This window comes from Chiloscyllium punctatum, chromosome 32 (assembly GCF_047496795.1).
Source record: "Chiloscyllium punctatum isolate Juve2018m chromosome 32, sChiPun1.3, whole genome shotgun sequence".
Lineage (NCBI taxonomy): Eukaryota > Metazoa > Chordata > Chondrichthyes > Orectolobiformes > Hemiscylliidae > Chiloscyllium > Chiloscyllium punctatum.
In genome coordinates this window covers 46,319,772-46,335,855 of record NC_092770.1, presented here as the reverse complement: position 1 = coordinate 46,335,855, position 16,084 = coordinate 46,319,772, and the positions used below count along the sequence as shown (strand labels likewise).

The 16,084-nt window shown below is 41.5% G+C and overlaps 1 protein-coding gene across 6 annotated transcripts in view; it reads right to left on the bottom strand.

Moving 5' to 3' along the window:
- LOC140458136 (voltage-dependent calcium channel subunit alpha-2/delta-4-like) overlaps window positions 1–16,084 on the bottom strand; it is a 491,615-nt gene that overhangs the window by 380,555 nt on the left and 94,976 nt on the right. For all 6 annotated transcript variants that reach the window (XM_072552257.1, XM_072552261.1, XM_072552258.1 and 3 more), the window contains exons 8-9: window positions 10,038–10,188; window positions 7,289–7,363 (exon numbers count right to left, since the gene is read on the bottom strand). In XM_072552257.1, the coding sequence (XP_072408358.1) occupies window positions 7,289–7,363; window positions 10,038–10,188 (226 nt within the window). The remainder of the gene's footprint in view (window positions 1–7,288; window positions 7,364–10,037; window positions 10,189–16,084) is intronic.

Here is a 16,084-nt window from a genome sequence, read left to right as displayed (position 1 = left end):
GGAGAGGGGCCAGCAAGAGGTCATTGTCCACATTGGAACAAACAATATAGGAAGGGAAAAGGTTTAGATTCTGAAGGGAGATTACAGAGAGTTAGGCAGAAATCTAAAAAGGAGGTCCTCAAGGGTAGTAATATCTGGATTACTCCCAGTGCTACGAGCTAGTGAGGGCAGGAATAGGAGGATAGAGCAGATGAATGCAAGGCTGAGGAGCTGGTGTATGGGAGAAGGATTCACATTTTTGGATCATTGGAATCTCTTTTGGGGTAGAAGTGACCTGTACAAGAAGGACAGATTGCACCTAAATTGGAAGGGGACTAATATACTGGCAGGGAGATTTGCTAGAACTGCTTGGGAGGATTTAAACTAGTAAGGTGGGGGGGGGGGGGGGGGACCCAGGGAGATAGTGAGGAAAGAGACTGGTACAGTTGAGAACAGAAGTGAGTCAAACAGTCAGGGCAGGCAGGGACAAGGTAGGACTAATAAATTAAACTGCATTTATTTCAATGCAAGGGGCCTAACAGGGAAGGCAGATGAACTCAGGGCATGGTTAGGAACATGGGACTGGGATATCATAGCAATTACAGAAACATGGCTCAGGGATGGGCAGGACTGGCAGCTTAATGTTCCAGGATACAAATACTACAGGAAGAATACAAAGGGAGGCAAGAGAGGAGGGGGAGTGGCATTTTTGATAAGGGATAGCATTACAGCTGTGCTGAGGGAGGATATTTCTGGAAATACATCCAGGGAAATTATTTAGGTGGAACTGAGAAATAAGAAAGGGATGATCACCTTATTGGGATTGTATGATAGACCCCCTAATAGTCAGAGGGAAATTGAGAAACAAACTTGTAAGGAGATCTCAGCTATCTGTAAGGATAATAGGATAGTTATGGTAGGGGATTTTAACTTTCCAAACATCGACTGGGACTGCCATAGTGTTATAGGTTTAGATGGAGGGGAATTTCTTAAGTGCGTACAAGACAATTTTCTGATTCAGTATGTGGATGTACCTACCAGAGAAGGTGCAAAACTTGACTTACTCTTGGGAAATAAGGCAGGGCAGGTGACTGAGGTGTCAGTGGGGGAGCATTTTGGGGCCAGTGACCATAATTCTATTAGATTTTAAATAATGCTGGAAAAGGATAGACCAGATCTAAAAGTTAAATTGGAGCTAAATTGGAGAAAGGCCAATTTTGATGGTATTAAGCAAGAACTTTCGAAAGCTGATTGGAGGCAGATGTTCGCAGGTAAAGGGATGGCTGAAAAATGAGAAGCCTTCAGAAATGGGATAACAAGAATTCAGAGCAAGTATATTCCTGTCAGGGTGAAAGGGAAGGCTGGTACGTATAGGGAATGCTGGATGACTAAAGAAATTGAGGGTTTGGTTAAGAAAAAGAAGGAAGCATACGTCAGGTATAGACAGGATAGATCAAGTGAATCCGAAGAAGAAAATAAAGGAAGTAGGAGTATACTTAAGAGGGAATCAGGAGGGCAAAAAGGGGACATGAGATGCTTTGACAAATAGAATTAAGGAGAATCCAAAGGGGTTTTACAAATATATTAAGGACAAAAGGGCAACTAGGGAGAGAATAGGGCCCCTCAAAGATCAGCAAGGCGGCCTTTGTGTGGAGCCACAGAAAATAGGGGAGATACTAAATGAATATTTTGCATCAGTATTTACTGTGGAAAAGGATATGGAAGATATAGACTGTAGGGAAATAGATGGTGACATCTTGCAAAATGTCCAGATTACAGAGGAGGAAGTGCTGAATGTCTTGAAACGGTTAAAGGTGGATAAATCCCCAGGACCTGATCAGGTGTACCCGAGAACTCTGTGGGAAGCTAGAGAAGTGATTGCTGGGCCTCTTGCTGAGATATTTGTATAATCGATAGTCACAGGTGTGGTGCCGGAAGACTGGTGGTTGGCAAACATGGTGCCACTGTTTAAGAAGGGCGGTAAAGACAAGCCAGGGAACTATAGACCAGTGAGCCTGACTTCAATGGTGGCCAAGTTGTTGGAGGGAATCCTGAGGGACAGGTTGTACATGTATTTGGAAAGGCAAGGACTGATTCGGGATAGTCAACATGGCTTTGTGCGTGGGAAATCATGTCTCACAAACTTGATTGAGTTTTTTGAAGAAGTAACAAAGAAGATTGATGAGGGAAGAGCAGTAGATGTGATCTATATGGACTTCAGTAAGACGTCGACAAGGTTCCCCATGGGAGACTGATTAGCAAGGTTAGATCTCATGGAATACAGGGAGAACTAGCCATTTGGATACACAACTGGCTCAAAGGTAGAAGACAGAGGGTGGTGGTGGAGGGTTGTTTTTCAGAGTGGAGGCCTGTGACCAATGGAGTGCCACAAGGATCGGTGCTGGGTCCTCTACTTTTTGTCATTTACATAAATGAGTTGGATACGAGCATAAGAAGTATAGTTAGTAGGTTTGCAGATGACACCAAAATTGGAGGTGTAGTGGACAGCAAAGAGGGTTACCTCAGATTACAATAGGATCTCGACCAGATGGGCCAATGGGCTGACAAGTGGCAGATGGAGTTTTTTTTAGATTACTTACAGTGTGGAAACAGGCCCTTCGGCCCAACAAGTCCACACCGCCCCGCCGAAGCGCAACCCACCCATACCCCTACATCTACATCTACCTCTTACCTAACACTACGGGCAATTTACCATGGCCAATTCACCTGACCTGCACATCTTTGGAGTGTGGGAGGAAACCGGAGCACCCGGAGGAAACCCACGCAGACACGGGGAGAACGTGCAAACTCCACACAGTCAGTCGCCTGAGGCGGGAATTGAACCCGGGTCTCTGGCGCTGTGAGGCAGCAGTGCTAACCACTGTGCCACCGTGCTGCCCACAGTTTAATTCAGATAAATGCGAGGTGCTGCATTTTGGGAAAGCAAATCTTAACAGGACTTATGGACTTAATGGTAAGGTCCTTGGGAATGTTGCTGAGCAAAGTGACCCTGGAGTGCAGGTTCCTAGCTCCTTGGAGTCGCAGGTAGATAGGATAGTGAAGAAGACGTTTGGTATGCTTTCCTTTATTGATCAGAGTATTGAGTACAGGAAAGGGCTTATGCCCAAAACGTTGATTCTCCTGCTCCTCAGAGGCTGCCTGGCCTGCTGTGTTTTCCCAGCACCACATTTTTCAACTCTGGCCTCTAGCATCTCCCGCCCTCACTTTCTCCCAGGAGTTGGGAGGTCATGTTGCGGCTGTACAGGGCATTGGTTAGGCCAATGTTGGAATATTGCATGCAATTCTGGTCTCCTTCTTATCGGAAAGATGTTGTGAAACTTGAAAGGGTTCAGAAAAGATTTACAAGGATGTTGCCAGGGTTGGAGAATTTGAGCTATAGGGAGAGGCTCAACAGGCTGGAGCTGTTTTCCCTGGAGCAAGAGAGGTTGAGGTTAAACACCTTACAGATGTTTACAAAATTATGAAGGGCATGGATAGGATAAATAGACAAAGTCTTTTCCCTGGTGTCAGAACTAGAGGGCATAGGGTTAGAGTGAGAGGGAAAAGATTTCAAAGAGACCTGTGGGGCGGCTTTTTCATGCAGAGGGTGGTACATGAATGGAATGAGCTGCCGGGGATGTGATGGAGGCTGGTACAATTGCAACATTTAAGAGGCATTTGGATGGGTATATGAATAGGAATGGTTTGGAGGGATATGGCCCAGGTGCTGGCAGGTGGGACGAGATTGGGTTGGGATATCTGGTCGGCATGGACAGGTTGGACCGAAGGGTCTGTTTCCATACTGTACATCTCTATGACTCTATGACTTCAAATTAACTGGTCCGACTGCCAAGTTTTAAACAAACAGAATTTATTTCCAATATTATGGAATGAAACACAAAGTAGCCCAGATGGTTCAGGTGGACGTTATAGCCACAACATTAAAGCAATTTACAGTAAAGAGGACCTTTTTTTGAAGTACAGAGAGAGACAGAAAGAGAGAGAGAGAGAGAGAGAGGGAGAGGCAAATACTGCTGTAGACAAACAGGAAGAGTTTAAGAATTTGTTTACTGTTAAAAGGAAGGAAACAGAACGAATTGGATTTTTGGAGATTTAAAAAACAGGGTGTCAGTGAGGTAGGCCTTGTTAGTGCAAATGGGGTCTGAGAGACTCAAGCTGAATGATTTTTGTAGAAGAGTAAAGATTTCAAATTAATGCGATTGGGACAATTAAGCCTGCTAGAGAGCAGAGAGTAATACTGGACTTGATCTCTTAATACTACACCTCAGACGAGAGTGCTATGCCTAGAGAAAGTATTATACAGCATATCTTGATAGCATTTGTTAGTTTGTGTGAAAGCACTTCTCTTTAGTTCAGTGTATTATTTGTCTATTAACTGAAGTTTGATCATACTGATTTTCGCTTGTTAATTACAATGTAACAGAGAGCTGGCTGGAAGCAGGGTAGGAGCGAGTGTTAAATATTCCTGGATAGGAGCATCGGAGGCTGAGGGGTGACCTTATAGAAGTTTACAAAAAAATGAGGGGCATGGATAGGATAAATAGGCAAAGTCTTTTCCCTGGGGTCGGCAAGTCCAGAACTAGAGGGCATCGGTTTAGGGTGAGAGGGGAAAGATATAAAAGAGACCTACGGGGCAACTTTTTCACACAGAGGGTGGTATGTGTATGGAATGAGCTGCCACAGGAAGTGGTGGAGGCTGGTACAATTGCAACATTTAGGAGTCATTTGGATGGGTATATGAATAGGAAGGGTTTGGAGGGGTATGGGCTGGGTGCTGCCAGGTGGGACTAGATTGGATTGGGATATCTGGTCAGCATGGACAGGTTGGACTGAAGGGTCTGTTTCCATGCTGCACATCTCTATGACTCTATGACCCTAAGAAAATGAGGAGGAGCGGAAGCATTGATGAAGGACAGCACTGCAGTGCTGGAGAAAGAGAATGTCCTAGAGAATTCTAGATGGCATTGAAGATAAGGAATAAAAGAGGACCAAATATGTTTCTCAGTGTAGCCTTCAGGCCACCACCTAATGAGAAGGATGTGCAGGAACAAATAAAATTATTTACATGGTAAGGATTGTTAGGCTCTAGAATGCACCACTTGAAATGCAGTGAAGGCAGTTTCAATCATGGTATTCAAAAGGGCATTGGATAATTATTTGAATAGAAACAATACGTTAGTGGGAAAAGGCAGAAGAATGGTACTAAACATCATTTTCATAGGAAGAGTTAGTGCTGACATTATGGGTTGAATGGTCTTTTTCTGCACCATTACAACTAAGCATATGTGGATTTGCTCTATTAGCATAGCCTTGTAGTTTTTCTCCTCAAGCATTCTCTTCTAAATGTCACTCAAAAATCTGCAAGTACCACTATTTCAGGCAGTGCATTCAAGGTCATGATGTTCTACTCTGGAAGAAAATGTCTCTTCATTTTACTTCTGTTCTTCATGGTTTTAATTTCTCTATCAAATCTCATCTCAAATTTCGCTGCTGCAAGGAGACCACCTCAGTACTTCCAGTCTCTGCACAAAGCTGAAGCCTGTCACCACTGGGACCAAACTAATAAGTTTCTTCAGCACCACCCTTTCTTCGACTATGTCATCCCATTTTATAACATGGAACCCAAATTGAACAAATACTTCAGCCTAACCAGTTGTTTTTAAGTTTTGTTTTATTATAACTTCCCTGTTTTTGTACTTCTCCTCTGTACTTTCCACATTAGCTGTTTTATGAATTTTACATTGATCATAAACCTCAGCATTCTGCCTTATTTTATCTTCCAGCTATATATTTTTTAATGTATGTTTGGCAATCCCAGGAGCTCTGGCTCTGGATGTCCTTCCTCTCTCCTTCATGACAACATATCTACTCTGTCTGAGCAAAGTCTTCTTTGGAAGCTCTCTATTGTTCAGTTAGTGTTTTGCCTATTCCGTGTCATTTTTCTTTTGTTTTAATTTATTTATAAGTTACAGAATAAGTTGAAGCAAACTAATAGCTGCCTGGTGGTAATGGAATTTAATATGGTTCACCATGACTTGCTAATGGATCTTGACTGGAGGAAAGATAAATGTTAGTATAGAATGCAGAACAAATTAAAATACGCAGGTTAGCATTTAAGTTAAACAACACAAAATAAATGGTGAAAGAGATGCAAAGAAAAGGTTGGAAATAATTCTTCAAAGAAATTTGTTTGGCATAGAATTCTGATAATCAATAACAAACAAATCCTCAATAAAACTGCCATTATGCAAATCCTGCTGTGAATGCCATCAGGAGTCTTTGGTGCATGGACACATTGGCAGAAGGCATTTGGACCACCAGGAGATATTGGCTGCACAAAAGCTACACCAAAATAGAAAGGAAGCTAAGTTAAAAATCACACAATGCCAGGTTATTGCCAACTTGTTTACTTGGAGGCACTAGCTTTCGAAGCGCTGCTTCTTCATCAACTAGTCTGACTCAAGATTGGGATACAGACAGACGTTAATCTTACACTTTTAATGCATTGTCTGAGCTGAGATGGCATCTTTGTTATAAAACCTGAGATTATCTTGAGAATGTGACGTAAAAGAAATTCTTGGATTTACGTATTAAAGAAGCAAAACTTGCAAATCCATTCTAAAAGATGAAAGATTTAATCTAGGCTTGTTCAATATATAATTTCAGTTGCATGACACTGTAATCTTTTGCTATAAATTCTGTGTTTTATGATCCTGCTTCACAACCACCTGATGAAGAAGCAGCATTTCAAAAGCTAGTGCCTTCACATAAACCTGTTGGACTATAACTTGGTGTTTTGTGATTTTTAACTTTGTCCACCCCAGTCCAATACCGGCTCCTCGAAATCAAACTAAATAATTTAACAGATAATCTATGTATTTCATTTGAAGTAAGCTAATCTTTGACTCATAATATCATTATAAAGTATCTTCCATTCCTGGAACTCAATACTGTGCATACACAAAGTATAAAGTTTTAGAACCATTAATTAGATTGCAGTACACAAATTTAGCCTATTCTGGTATAACACTCAAACTTCTTTCCTATTTATAACTCACTTCAAATTACATTATTCTATTTGGAACCATACAAATCCCAGCTTTTATCTTTCGTCTGGATATCCATTATTCTACCTAAGAATATCAGTTTGCTCCACCAGTACTGAATTAGATTCTAGCTTGTAACTCATTTAAAATATCCTTTAATCCACAAATAACGTTTCAGCAAATTCTTCATGAAATGTTCAGCAACAAGGTTTAATATTTGTAAAATCTCACGTGACACCCACCTCTCGGTTGTCTCTGTCAGCTTGCACGAGTGTTCCTTCGAAGCAGGGCTCGACATAGTGGATGTAATCACTATACTAGCAGAAATACAGAGTAGAACTCACTATTAGATAGGCATTCACATTGTACTCATTCATTATTGAACGGATTCCAAGTATTGGTAGGACATACACAGGGTTTTGTCAGTGCTGGTTGCAGTGATTTTGGAATGAAGAATACGGGTTACATTAGTTACATTCTATAGAGGGTTCATATCACAAGTGCTTTATCAAATTTCTTTGTTATCATTCACTCACAGTGTTTGCAAATACTGCTTTTGCATTGGCTGGGCAATATTAAATAATTGGCCCATACAAGCAACATGCTCAATTACTATCCGTTGATCCTCCATTCATGCCCAACATTTCACAAGATACAAAAACAAGCCAAAGTTTTATGATAAGTCTCCAACACATTTTGAGGAGTAAGTATGTAAAACTTGGTGGGGTGGCCAGGGATATTGTGCGTGTTGGCTATCCACCTTTGCAAGAACATTACTAATGGCTGGGAAGGTGGTGGGTGGCTTGCCTCCTCTTGGCCAACATGATGCTCTGTGGCCAAATCATGTCCAATTGAGGTCTTTTCCTGGTATTTTATCCATGATGTGGAGGTGTTGGTATTGGACTGGTAGGGACAAAGTTAAAAATCACACAACACCAGGTTATAGTCCAAAAGGTTTATTTGGAAGTACAAGCTTTCAGAGCACTGCTCCTTCATCAGGTAGCTGGTGGGGGAGGATCATAGGACACAGAATTTATACCAAAGGATCATAATGTCATACATTGATGCAATGTATTATACAAACCAAGATTGCTGTTAAGTCTTTCATCTTTTAGAATGGGCTGCATTGAAAGACTTAACAGCAATCTAGGTTTGTACAATGTATTGCATCAGGGTACGAAATTATGATATAAATTTTGCTATAAATTCTGTGTCCTATGATCCTACTCCACGAGCTACCTGATGAAGGAGCAGCGCTCTGAAAGCTTGTACTGTACTTCCAAATAAACGTTGTTGCCGTGTGATTTTTAACTTGGTATTTTATCAGTGAGGAACAATGCCTCACCATGTGAAACTGCTAAGTATACTCTGGCAATCCAATTCCTGCCTTTGTTTAAGGCATGCAAAGAAAACCTGCTAGCGAAAGGGTTGTCTCCATTTCTAATCCTCATTTCAACCTAACCAGGGCCTGGAGAATCCAGTCCACTAACCAGCTTTTCAGCATTGTTCTCCATTGTTGTTTCTTGTTTAGACTGGCCACTGCTCCCAATGGCTCTGCTGAAACTGAAGAGCTGTCTGCCCTTTGATTGACCAGTTCAATAGAACTAAAAGTCAGCCAGTTTGGGAATGAAAGAGGAGGACAGCAAATGAAGGATGGAACCACCAACATCGTCCTTCAACTCATCCAGCTCATCCTTCCCTTTTCCGTGCAGCATCACCACCAAGGGGGTTCATAACATCATGGAAAGAATTTTTTTTTAAACTTTTCATGATCCAATAACTGTTGAACTTTGCAAATTTCATTAAAATGCATACTTGTGTATGCTAGCCTTAAGATGAAAATGATAGCAGCTTTTTAGGATTCCTTCCTCCTAAATGTGCAAACTACAGCTTTAACACATTTTCATGTGTATATTGCCTTCAAAATATAAGACCATTTCCTTACAACTTCTTATCGCTACTCTCCACCATATATATCTCAGTTTAAAGCTTTCAAATATTATCTTAGTCAATGTAATGTTCTCCAAAAAATAATGCAGAGGAAGACAGACTTTGATTTTGTTTAAATTATGCAAGAAACACCAAGGTCTAACCAAAGATTTCTGCAATCTCAGTTTAGCAGTTTTTTAAAAAAAACAATATTTGACTTAATTAGCAGATTCTGAAAATCTATGCCTTTTTAGGTAATTGAAGACATTTACAAGGATCAGAATTTAGGATGGGTTGATGCTAACTCCATGACTTACATATGCCTGCCAACAAGAAAACATCACTTCTTGAGCATGTTTTGAGACATGTAAATTTATGCAAACATGTTTCTGAATCAGGAACTGGAGCACTTTCAACACATTTAAACGTCTTCCTCCCTCAAAAACTCAAACATCAATCCACATCTTTGTAACTTCAATGTCAATACTCTTTTCTCTAGTCTTTGGCTGCAGTAACTTTACAGTCTCCCATTGTCTTGCATCAATTCTAATAACCTAAGATCCCTTACTGGTGTGCAGCTTGCAGTTGCAGTTTATGCCCCAAATTCTGATTTTGCATGAACGAACCTTGATTGCTCCAGATAGCTAGAAACCTGCATGATGTCAATATTGTTATTGAGTACTTTTGTAGCGTTACCGGAGATCAATATGACATGCAGACATCTGTCGCATGTCTAAAAACTGAGCACGGAACACTCAACTTTCTAGGTCCTTGATTACTTTACATAAATTTAGTGATAATGACATGGAACTTTCAGCCTAACAGGATGATGAAAGCAGAAATAACTAAATAATTTTAAAAGGAAATTGAATAGGCATTTGAAGAAAATAAACTCACAGGGCTATGGAATTAGAGCAAGGGAATGGACTGAATGGAAAATTCAATTACTCTACACATATATCATTTAGATACCTAAAATACCAGGACAACAATACAACATCAGGCAGTTTGAATTTTGAACTGAGAAGGAAATGTTGAAATTTTCTTGTCTGATTTACTTACAGCAATAATATTGACAAAATCGTTTTCACCCAATGTGTCCAGGATGGTATTGATGGTATGTTTGGCTATCGTCATTCTGAGACCTTTCATACTGCCGCTGATGTCAAACAGTATGATAATGTCCTTTGGGGAAGTTGCAGCCTGAATATACCTGTACATAAGAACAAACAAAATGCACAGGAAGACTGGGTCCTGGAATGAGGTCACTGCACATTTTTTGCCTGTCAGGTCATAATAAAATCTGGCCCAAATTTAAAGATGGAAGGTTTCTGTCTTAACTCGCCATAAAATGTTTGAGATGAAATAAACTTAGGAGGTCACAACTCAATAGTGGCATTACACTTCACACAATTCTGTATTAATCACCAGGCTGGATGGGTTGGAAAACAGGAATGTTACATTAGGGCAGACTGAGGGTTTTTTTAAAAGAAATATTTTTATTAGAGACCTTTTTAATCTTTTACAAAACATCTATATACAAAAAAAGAATAATACCAAAAAACAGAAAAATAGAGGCAGTACAACAGAGTCAAATGCGATATTATTAGTAATGAATGACCTACTATTCTACCAGAACAAACATATCTACGTCACTTAAACTAAACTACAAACAAATTAAATAAAAATTAAATTAAACTGAATTTAAATTAACTTAAATTAAATTATACCTCACTACTTTATTCTATTTCATCATCACACGTTGACTGAGGCTCCCATCCCTGGGAGCACCAGTCATTGTACCCATATTCTTTTCTCCCAGCATCTCCCTCCCACAGCCCCATGGGCACCCAAACTGATTCCCACGGCTGCACCACGGCCCTAATTAATATTATTGATAAGTCTGCGTCAATATAATTTAGAAAGGACCACCATGTCTTGTAGAACTACTCCGTTTTATGGTGCACCATATTTGTGAGGTAGTCTTGAGGGAGATGCTCCATCACCAGCCTGCACCACCCCATAAGACCCGGAGGGGGGAAGTTTCCAACGTTCAATTCATTAAAATATTCTTCCTCACACAGTGGGTAAGAATGTTACACAATCTCTTCCCATGTTATCCCAGAGAGGGCCAATTTGGCAACCCCAGAAGAAGAAATACTAGATCCATGTTAATTTCAATCCCCAGGATGTACTTTAGCTCCCTTACTATAGCACTCCAGTATCTCTGGATCTTACAATAGGACTAGTAACAGTGTGTAAGAGTGTCTATACTAATTTTATATTTGGGACACTACGGAGATGCTCCTCTCTTGAATGTAGCTAGCCTCGGCACGGTGGCACAGTGGTTAGCACTGCTGCCTCACAGCATCAGAAAGCCGGGTTCAATTCCCACCTCAGGCGACTGACTGTATAGAGTTTGCACGTCCTCCCTGTGTCTGCGTGGGTTTCCTCCGGGTGCTCCGGTTTCCTCCCACAGTCCAAAGATGTGCAGGTCAGGTGAATTGGCCATGCTAAAGTGCCCGTAGTGTTAGGTAAGGGGTAAATGTAGGGGTATGGGTGGGTTACGCTTCTGCGGGTCGGTGTGGACTTGTTGGGCCGAAGGGCCTGTTTCCACACTGTAATGTAATCTAATCTCTCTGGCGCCATATGAGCCCTGTGTAAGATCTTTATTTGCATGGCCCAAGCTCTGTTACATACTGAAATTTTCCTTACATTTCCCCATATATCTTCCCAACCTCCAATGAGATATCCACTCCTAGCTCTCAATTCCACATCCTACAGAATCCTTTCACATCCCCTATGGCATGTCCTTTCTGTAATGATACAAAGTACTGACGGAAAGAGCACCCATACACCAGAGCATTCTTTTCTCCATGTCTGACTTGTAACACTTGGCCAGGAGTGTGGTTTTCCTTTGTATATAATCCCTTATCTGAAAGTACAAGAAAAGGTCCCGATTAGACAATCCATATTTCTGACTTAACTGGCTAAAAGACTTCCCCCTCGAACAAATCTCCCAGGCATGAGATTCCCTTATTCTTCCATGCCCCAGGTTGAAATCCTTGGGCTCCCACCAACAGGGTAAACAGTGAAGTCTTAGACCAATTGCCTTTGTCTTGCCTCAACATCCTCCAGGCTTTCACCATATTTAAAATGTTTGGATTCTTACACTGCTCGGTCACAAATTTCATCTTATCCATAAATAATAGATTAACTTGGTGACATCACGACTGTGAGACTTCAACATCAAGCCAAACTGACTCTGAATTCACTCGTACCCAGTCACTAACACATGCTAGCAGGGCACTTATTTGATACCTCTTCAAGTCTGGAAATCCACCCTTCCCTCACACTGCGAAAGCTGTAATTTAATTTTGAGGGCACCTGTGACACCAAATGAAAGACCCTAGCCAACCATAGAGCCTCTGTAACAATCATCTGAGTAGCAACAATGGGAGCATTCTCATGGGGTACAACAGGCAAGGAAAAACATTCATTTTAATCAGGGCTATTCAGCCCAAACATGATAATGGTAACCCCTCCCACCTCTGCAAATCCTGTGCTATCCTCTCCAGTAATTGTGCATAGTTAACTTTATACAGCTGATGGAAGGCAGGAGTAATAAAAATTCCCAAATACAAAAAAACCTTTTGACGACCATCTTAAATGGGAACTGCATTCCATCCTTCAGATCAGGCACATCCACTAATCCCCCCGCCGGCACAGCTTCCGATTTTGTAAAGTTGATCCTGCAGCCCGAAAAACCACCAAATAAATTAATTGTTTGAACCAATTGAGGAACGGACTTCTCCAGATTGGCCAAGAACAAGAGGACATCATCAGCAAATAGGGCGATCTTATGCTCCCCCATTCCCACCCTTGACGCCAGTATGTTAGGACCTTTCCTGATAGCCTCAGCTAACGGATCAATTGCCAAGGTAACTAACAGCAGTATAAGAGGACACCCCTGTCGACTACCCCTCCCAATATTAAAGTTATCTGACTTAGTACCGTTTATGATGACTGCCGCCTTAGGATAATTATACAACACCGCCACCCATTTGGAAAAAGTTGCCCCCAGACCAAACAGATACAGCCATTCTACCTGGCCAAATGCCTTTTTTGTAGCTAGGGAGACCACCAAACCCGGGATCAATCTTTGCTGACATACCTGCACTATGTTCAGTACCCTCTTGGTATTGTTGAAGGATACCAAGGTTTTGTTAACGGCCCTTAACAAAACCCATCTGATCTTCTTTTATAATATGGAGTAACACCTTTTCCAACCTCAGAGCCAGCATCTTGGATAGAATTTTAAAATCTACATTCAACAGTGAAACTGGTCTGTATGAAGTACATTCTTTAGGGTCTTTCCCCTTCTTTAAAACGAGGGCGATATTAGCCTCCCTAAGAGAAGGCAGCAGACAATCCCGTGTATATGAATAGTAATACATCCCCAGAAGTGGGTCCACCAACATATTTATGAATTCATCATAGAATTCACTTGGGAATCCATCTGGCCCCAGTGCTTTGCCACCCTGGAGATGCCTTATTGCTTCCTGCACTTCCTGTATCATCATAGGCACATTCAACAGGGAAGTCTTTTCCGTGTTTATACTGGGGAGGTCTAGATTCTCAAAAAAGGACTGCATTCTCGCTGCACTGTGTTCATCTCCATCTGACCGATATAGCTCTGCGTAATATTTCCTAAATCTAACATTGATCTTCTTCAACTAACGGGTAATGTTGCCAGTCTCTTCTCTAACAGACATAATAAATTGGAAAGTTTCTCTCCTCCTAGCCAGATATGCCAGATATCTACCTGGCTTATCTCCAAATTTAAACAATCTTTGTTTAGCAAAGGAGATCGCTTTTTTATCCATTTGTGTGTGCAATGTGTCGAGAGCTGCCCGGAGGGCTGTGACCCGCTGCAACTTGACCAGAGACGGCCTATTATAATATGCTTCCTCAGCTATCTGCAACCGGGCCTCCAGCATCCGTTGTTGTTCCTCCCTCTGCTCCCTTCTAGTTGCTGAATATGATATGATCAGGCCTCGTAAATATGCCTTAGTGGCCTCCCAAAGTATTGCCAGATTACTGGCTGAACCCGAGTTGATATCCCAGAAGGCCCTGAACACTCTTCTGATGTACTCAATAAATTTGTTATCTCTTAACAGAAATGGTTCCATGCACCAGTGCCGTGCATCCATTCCACCACCCCTGACTTTAACATCTAAATACACTGGCGCATGATCTGAGACAGCTATATTCCCAATTTTGCATGCCAACATTCTGTTCAAACAGTCCAATGGCATAAAAAACATGTCAATTCGCATATGGCACTTGTGTCGGTTGGAGTAGAAAGTGAAGTCTCTTCCATTAGAGTAGAGATGCCTCCACACACTCACTAGTCCCAACTCGTCACACATGTCCGCCAACTGCTTAGATTGCACAGGTGTATTTGCTGGGCCCGTTGGCACCCTGCTAACCTCGGGATCCATTAGGCAATTAAAATCCCCTCCTATGATCGTGCAGCTCACCCCAAGACTCAATAATTTAGCAAATGTATCAACTAGAAATTCAAGACAGTGCACCGGGGACAATACACATTCAAGACGCCATACTCTTCCCCATGTATTCGGGCTTTATGAACTGTCCATGTTTGTCCTTAATTTGCTCAAATACCTGGAAAGGGAGGTTCTTTCTTACCAATATAACCACTCCTCAACTCTTAGAGCTGAAGAGGAAAAGAATACTCTGTTAGAACCCCCCTGCTGCAGTTTCAGATGTCCCTTATCAGTTAAATGAGTCTCTTACAGTAGGGCGATGTCTACCCTTTCCCTCCTAAGGCTTGACAACACCTTCTTTCTTTTAATAGGGGAATGACTCCCTGTTATATTCTAGGTGTACCACCTGAACAAATCACTTGCCATGATTGTCCAGGGCAGCCCATGGTTTCCCAAGAGGAGGAAGCTTATCTAAGGTGTGACGAGCGACAAAGACATTAACTCTATGAAGTCTAAAAACTACCCATATAAAACTACTACAACTAAAAAGCTAATCACTACATTTAACTTAAGCAAACACCCAAATAACCCCCAATTCACTAGAGATCTTCCCCCTTGCCCACAGGGGGCACCTTCTAATCCTCGCTCCCATCCCAACTCCCTCTAGCTGAGGCTGTGCCCTAGCCCCAGGCAATTCACAAATGAAGAAACCTGTTATTTATATTCTGAGAGTTACCAATGGATGCCCATCCCTTGGGTTTCTTGGGTTCAGTCAGAGAATGACTCTGTGTACATATGACTATACCATCAGAACCTGAACATGAATCTCCTGGTAGTTTGTCAAATTGAACCACAAAGCCATTACCCTCATCCTAACAACACTAACTATGCTTATGGGTTATACTCCTCCATCCTAGAAGTCTGGGGCTTTTGTCCCAGCAGCAGCCACAGTTTCCATTATGGCTCTGCTGAGTTCTCTAGTAGCTGGGAATTCCTCACCCCAGATTTAATTCCAGGAAAAAGTCTATTGACGACTAATCAGCTACCTGCCTGGTGGAAGATTATGCAAGCTTTCTCAACTTCATAGACCATTTCCACACTGTAGTGATTCTATGATTCTATGTGTTTCCCATTTCTGGATTTAATCAAAAAAGGGAAGATCCCAGCCATAGTTATGAACATTGAGTCTAGATGGGTTAAATCTCAATGAACATCTAAGGAGAGAAATTAGAATAACGAGAAATCCGATGCAGTAGAAAGAAAAGTTGTAACAAGGAACTACAGATCAACTTTGAAATGTTTTCACTGAAGAGATTAGAAATAGCTTCCAAAGAACAGGACAGCTTCAAACTTCATGCTCCTTTGGATAAAGAGCTGAAATCAAACTACAATTGAAAAAAAAACATATATTGTATGAATGTGACAAAAAAGTAGTGAACACAAATGCATACACAATGCAGTGGCTTCAGCGGGAGATGGTGATCAGGAAGAGTGCCGAGCAAAGAAGCTCAAACAATCAAGTAGCCTCTCTCTGCGAAAAAAAAGGTGTTTTTGTCGAAAGAAAAAGGCTGAATGGAGAGAGGTTATTTTTGCAAACAG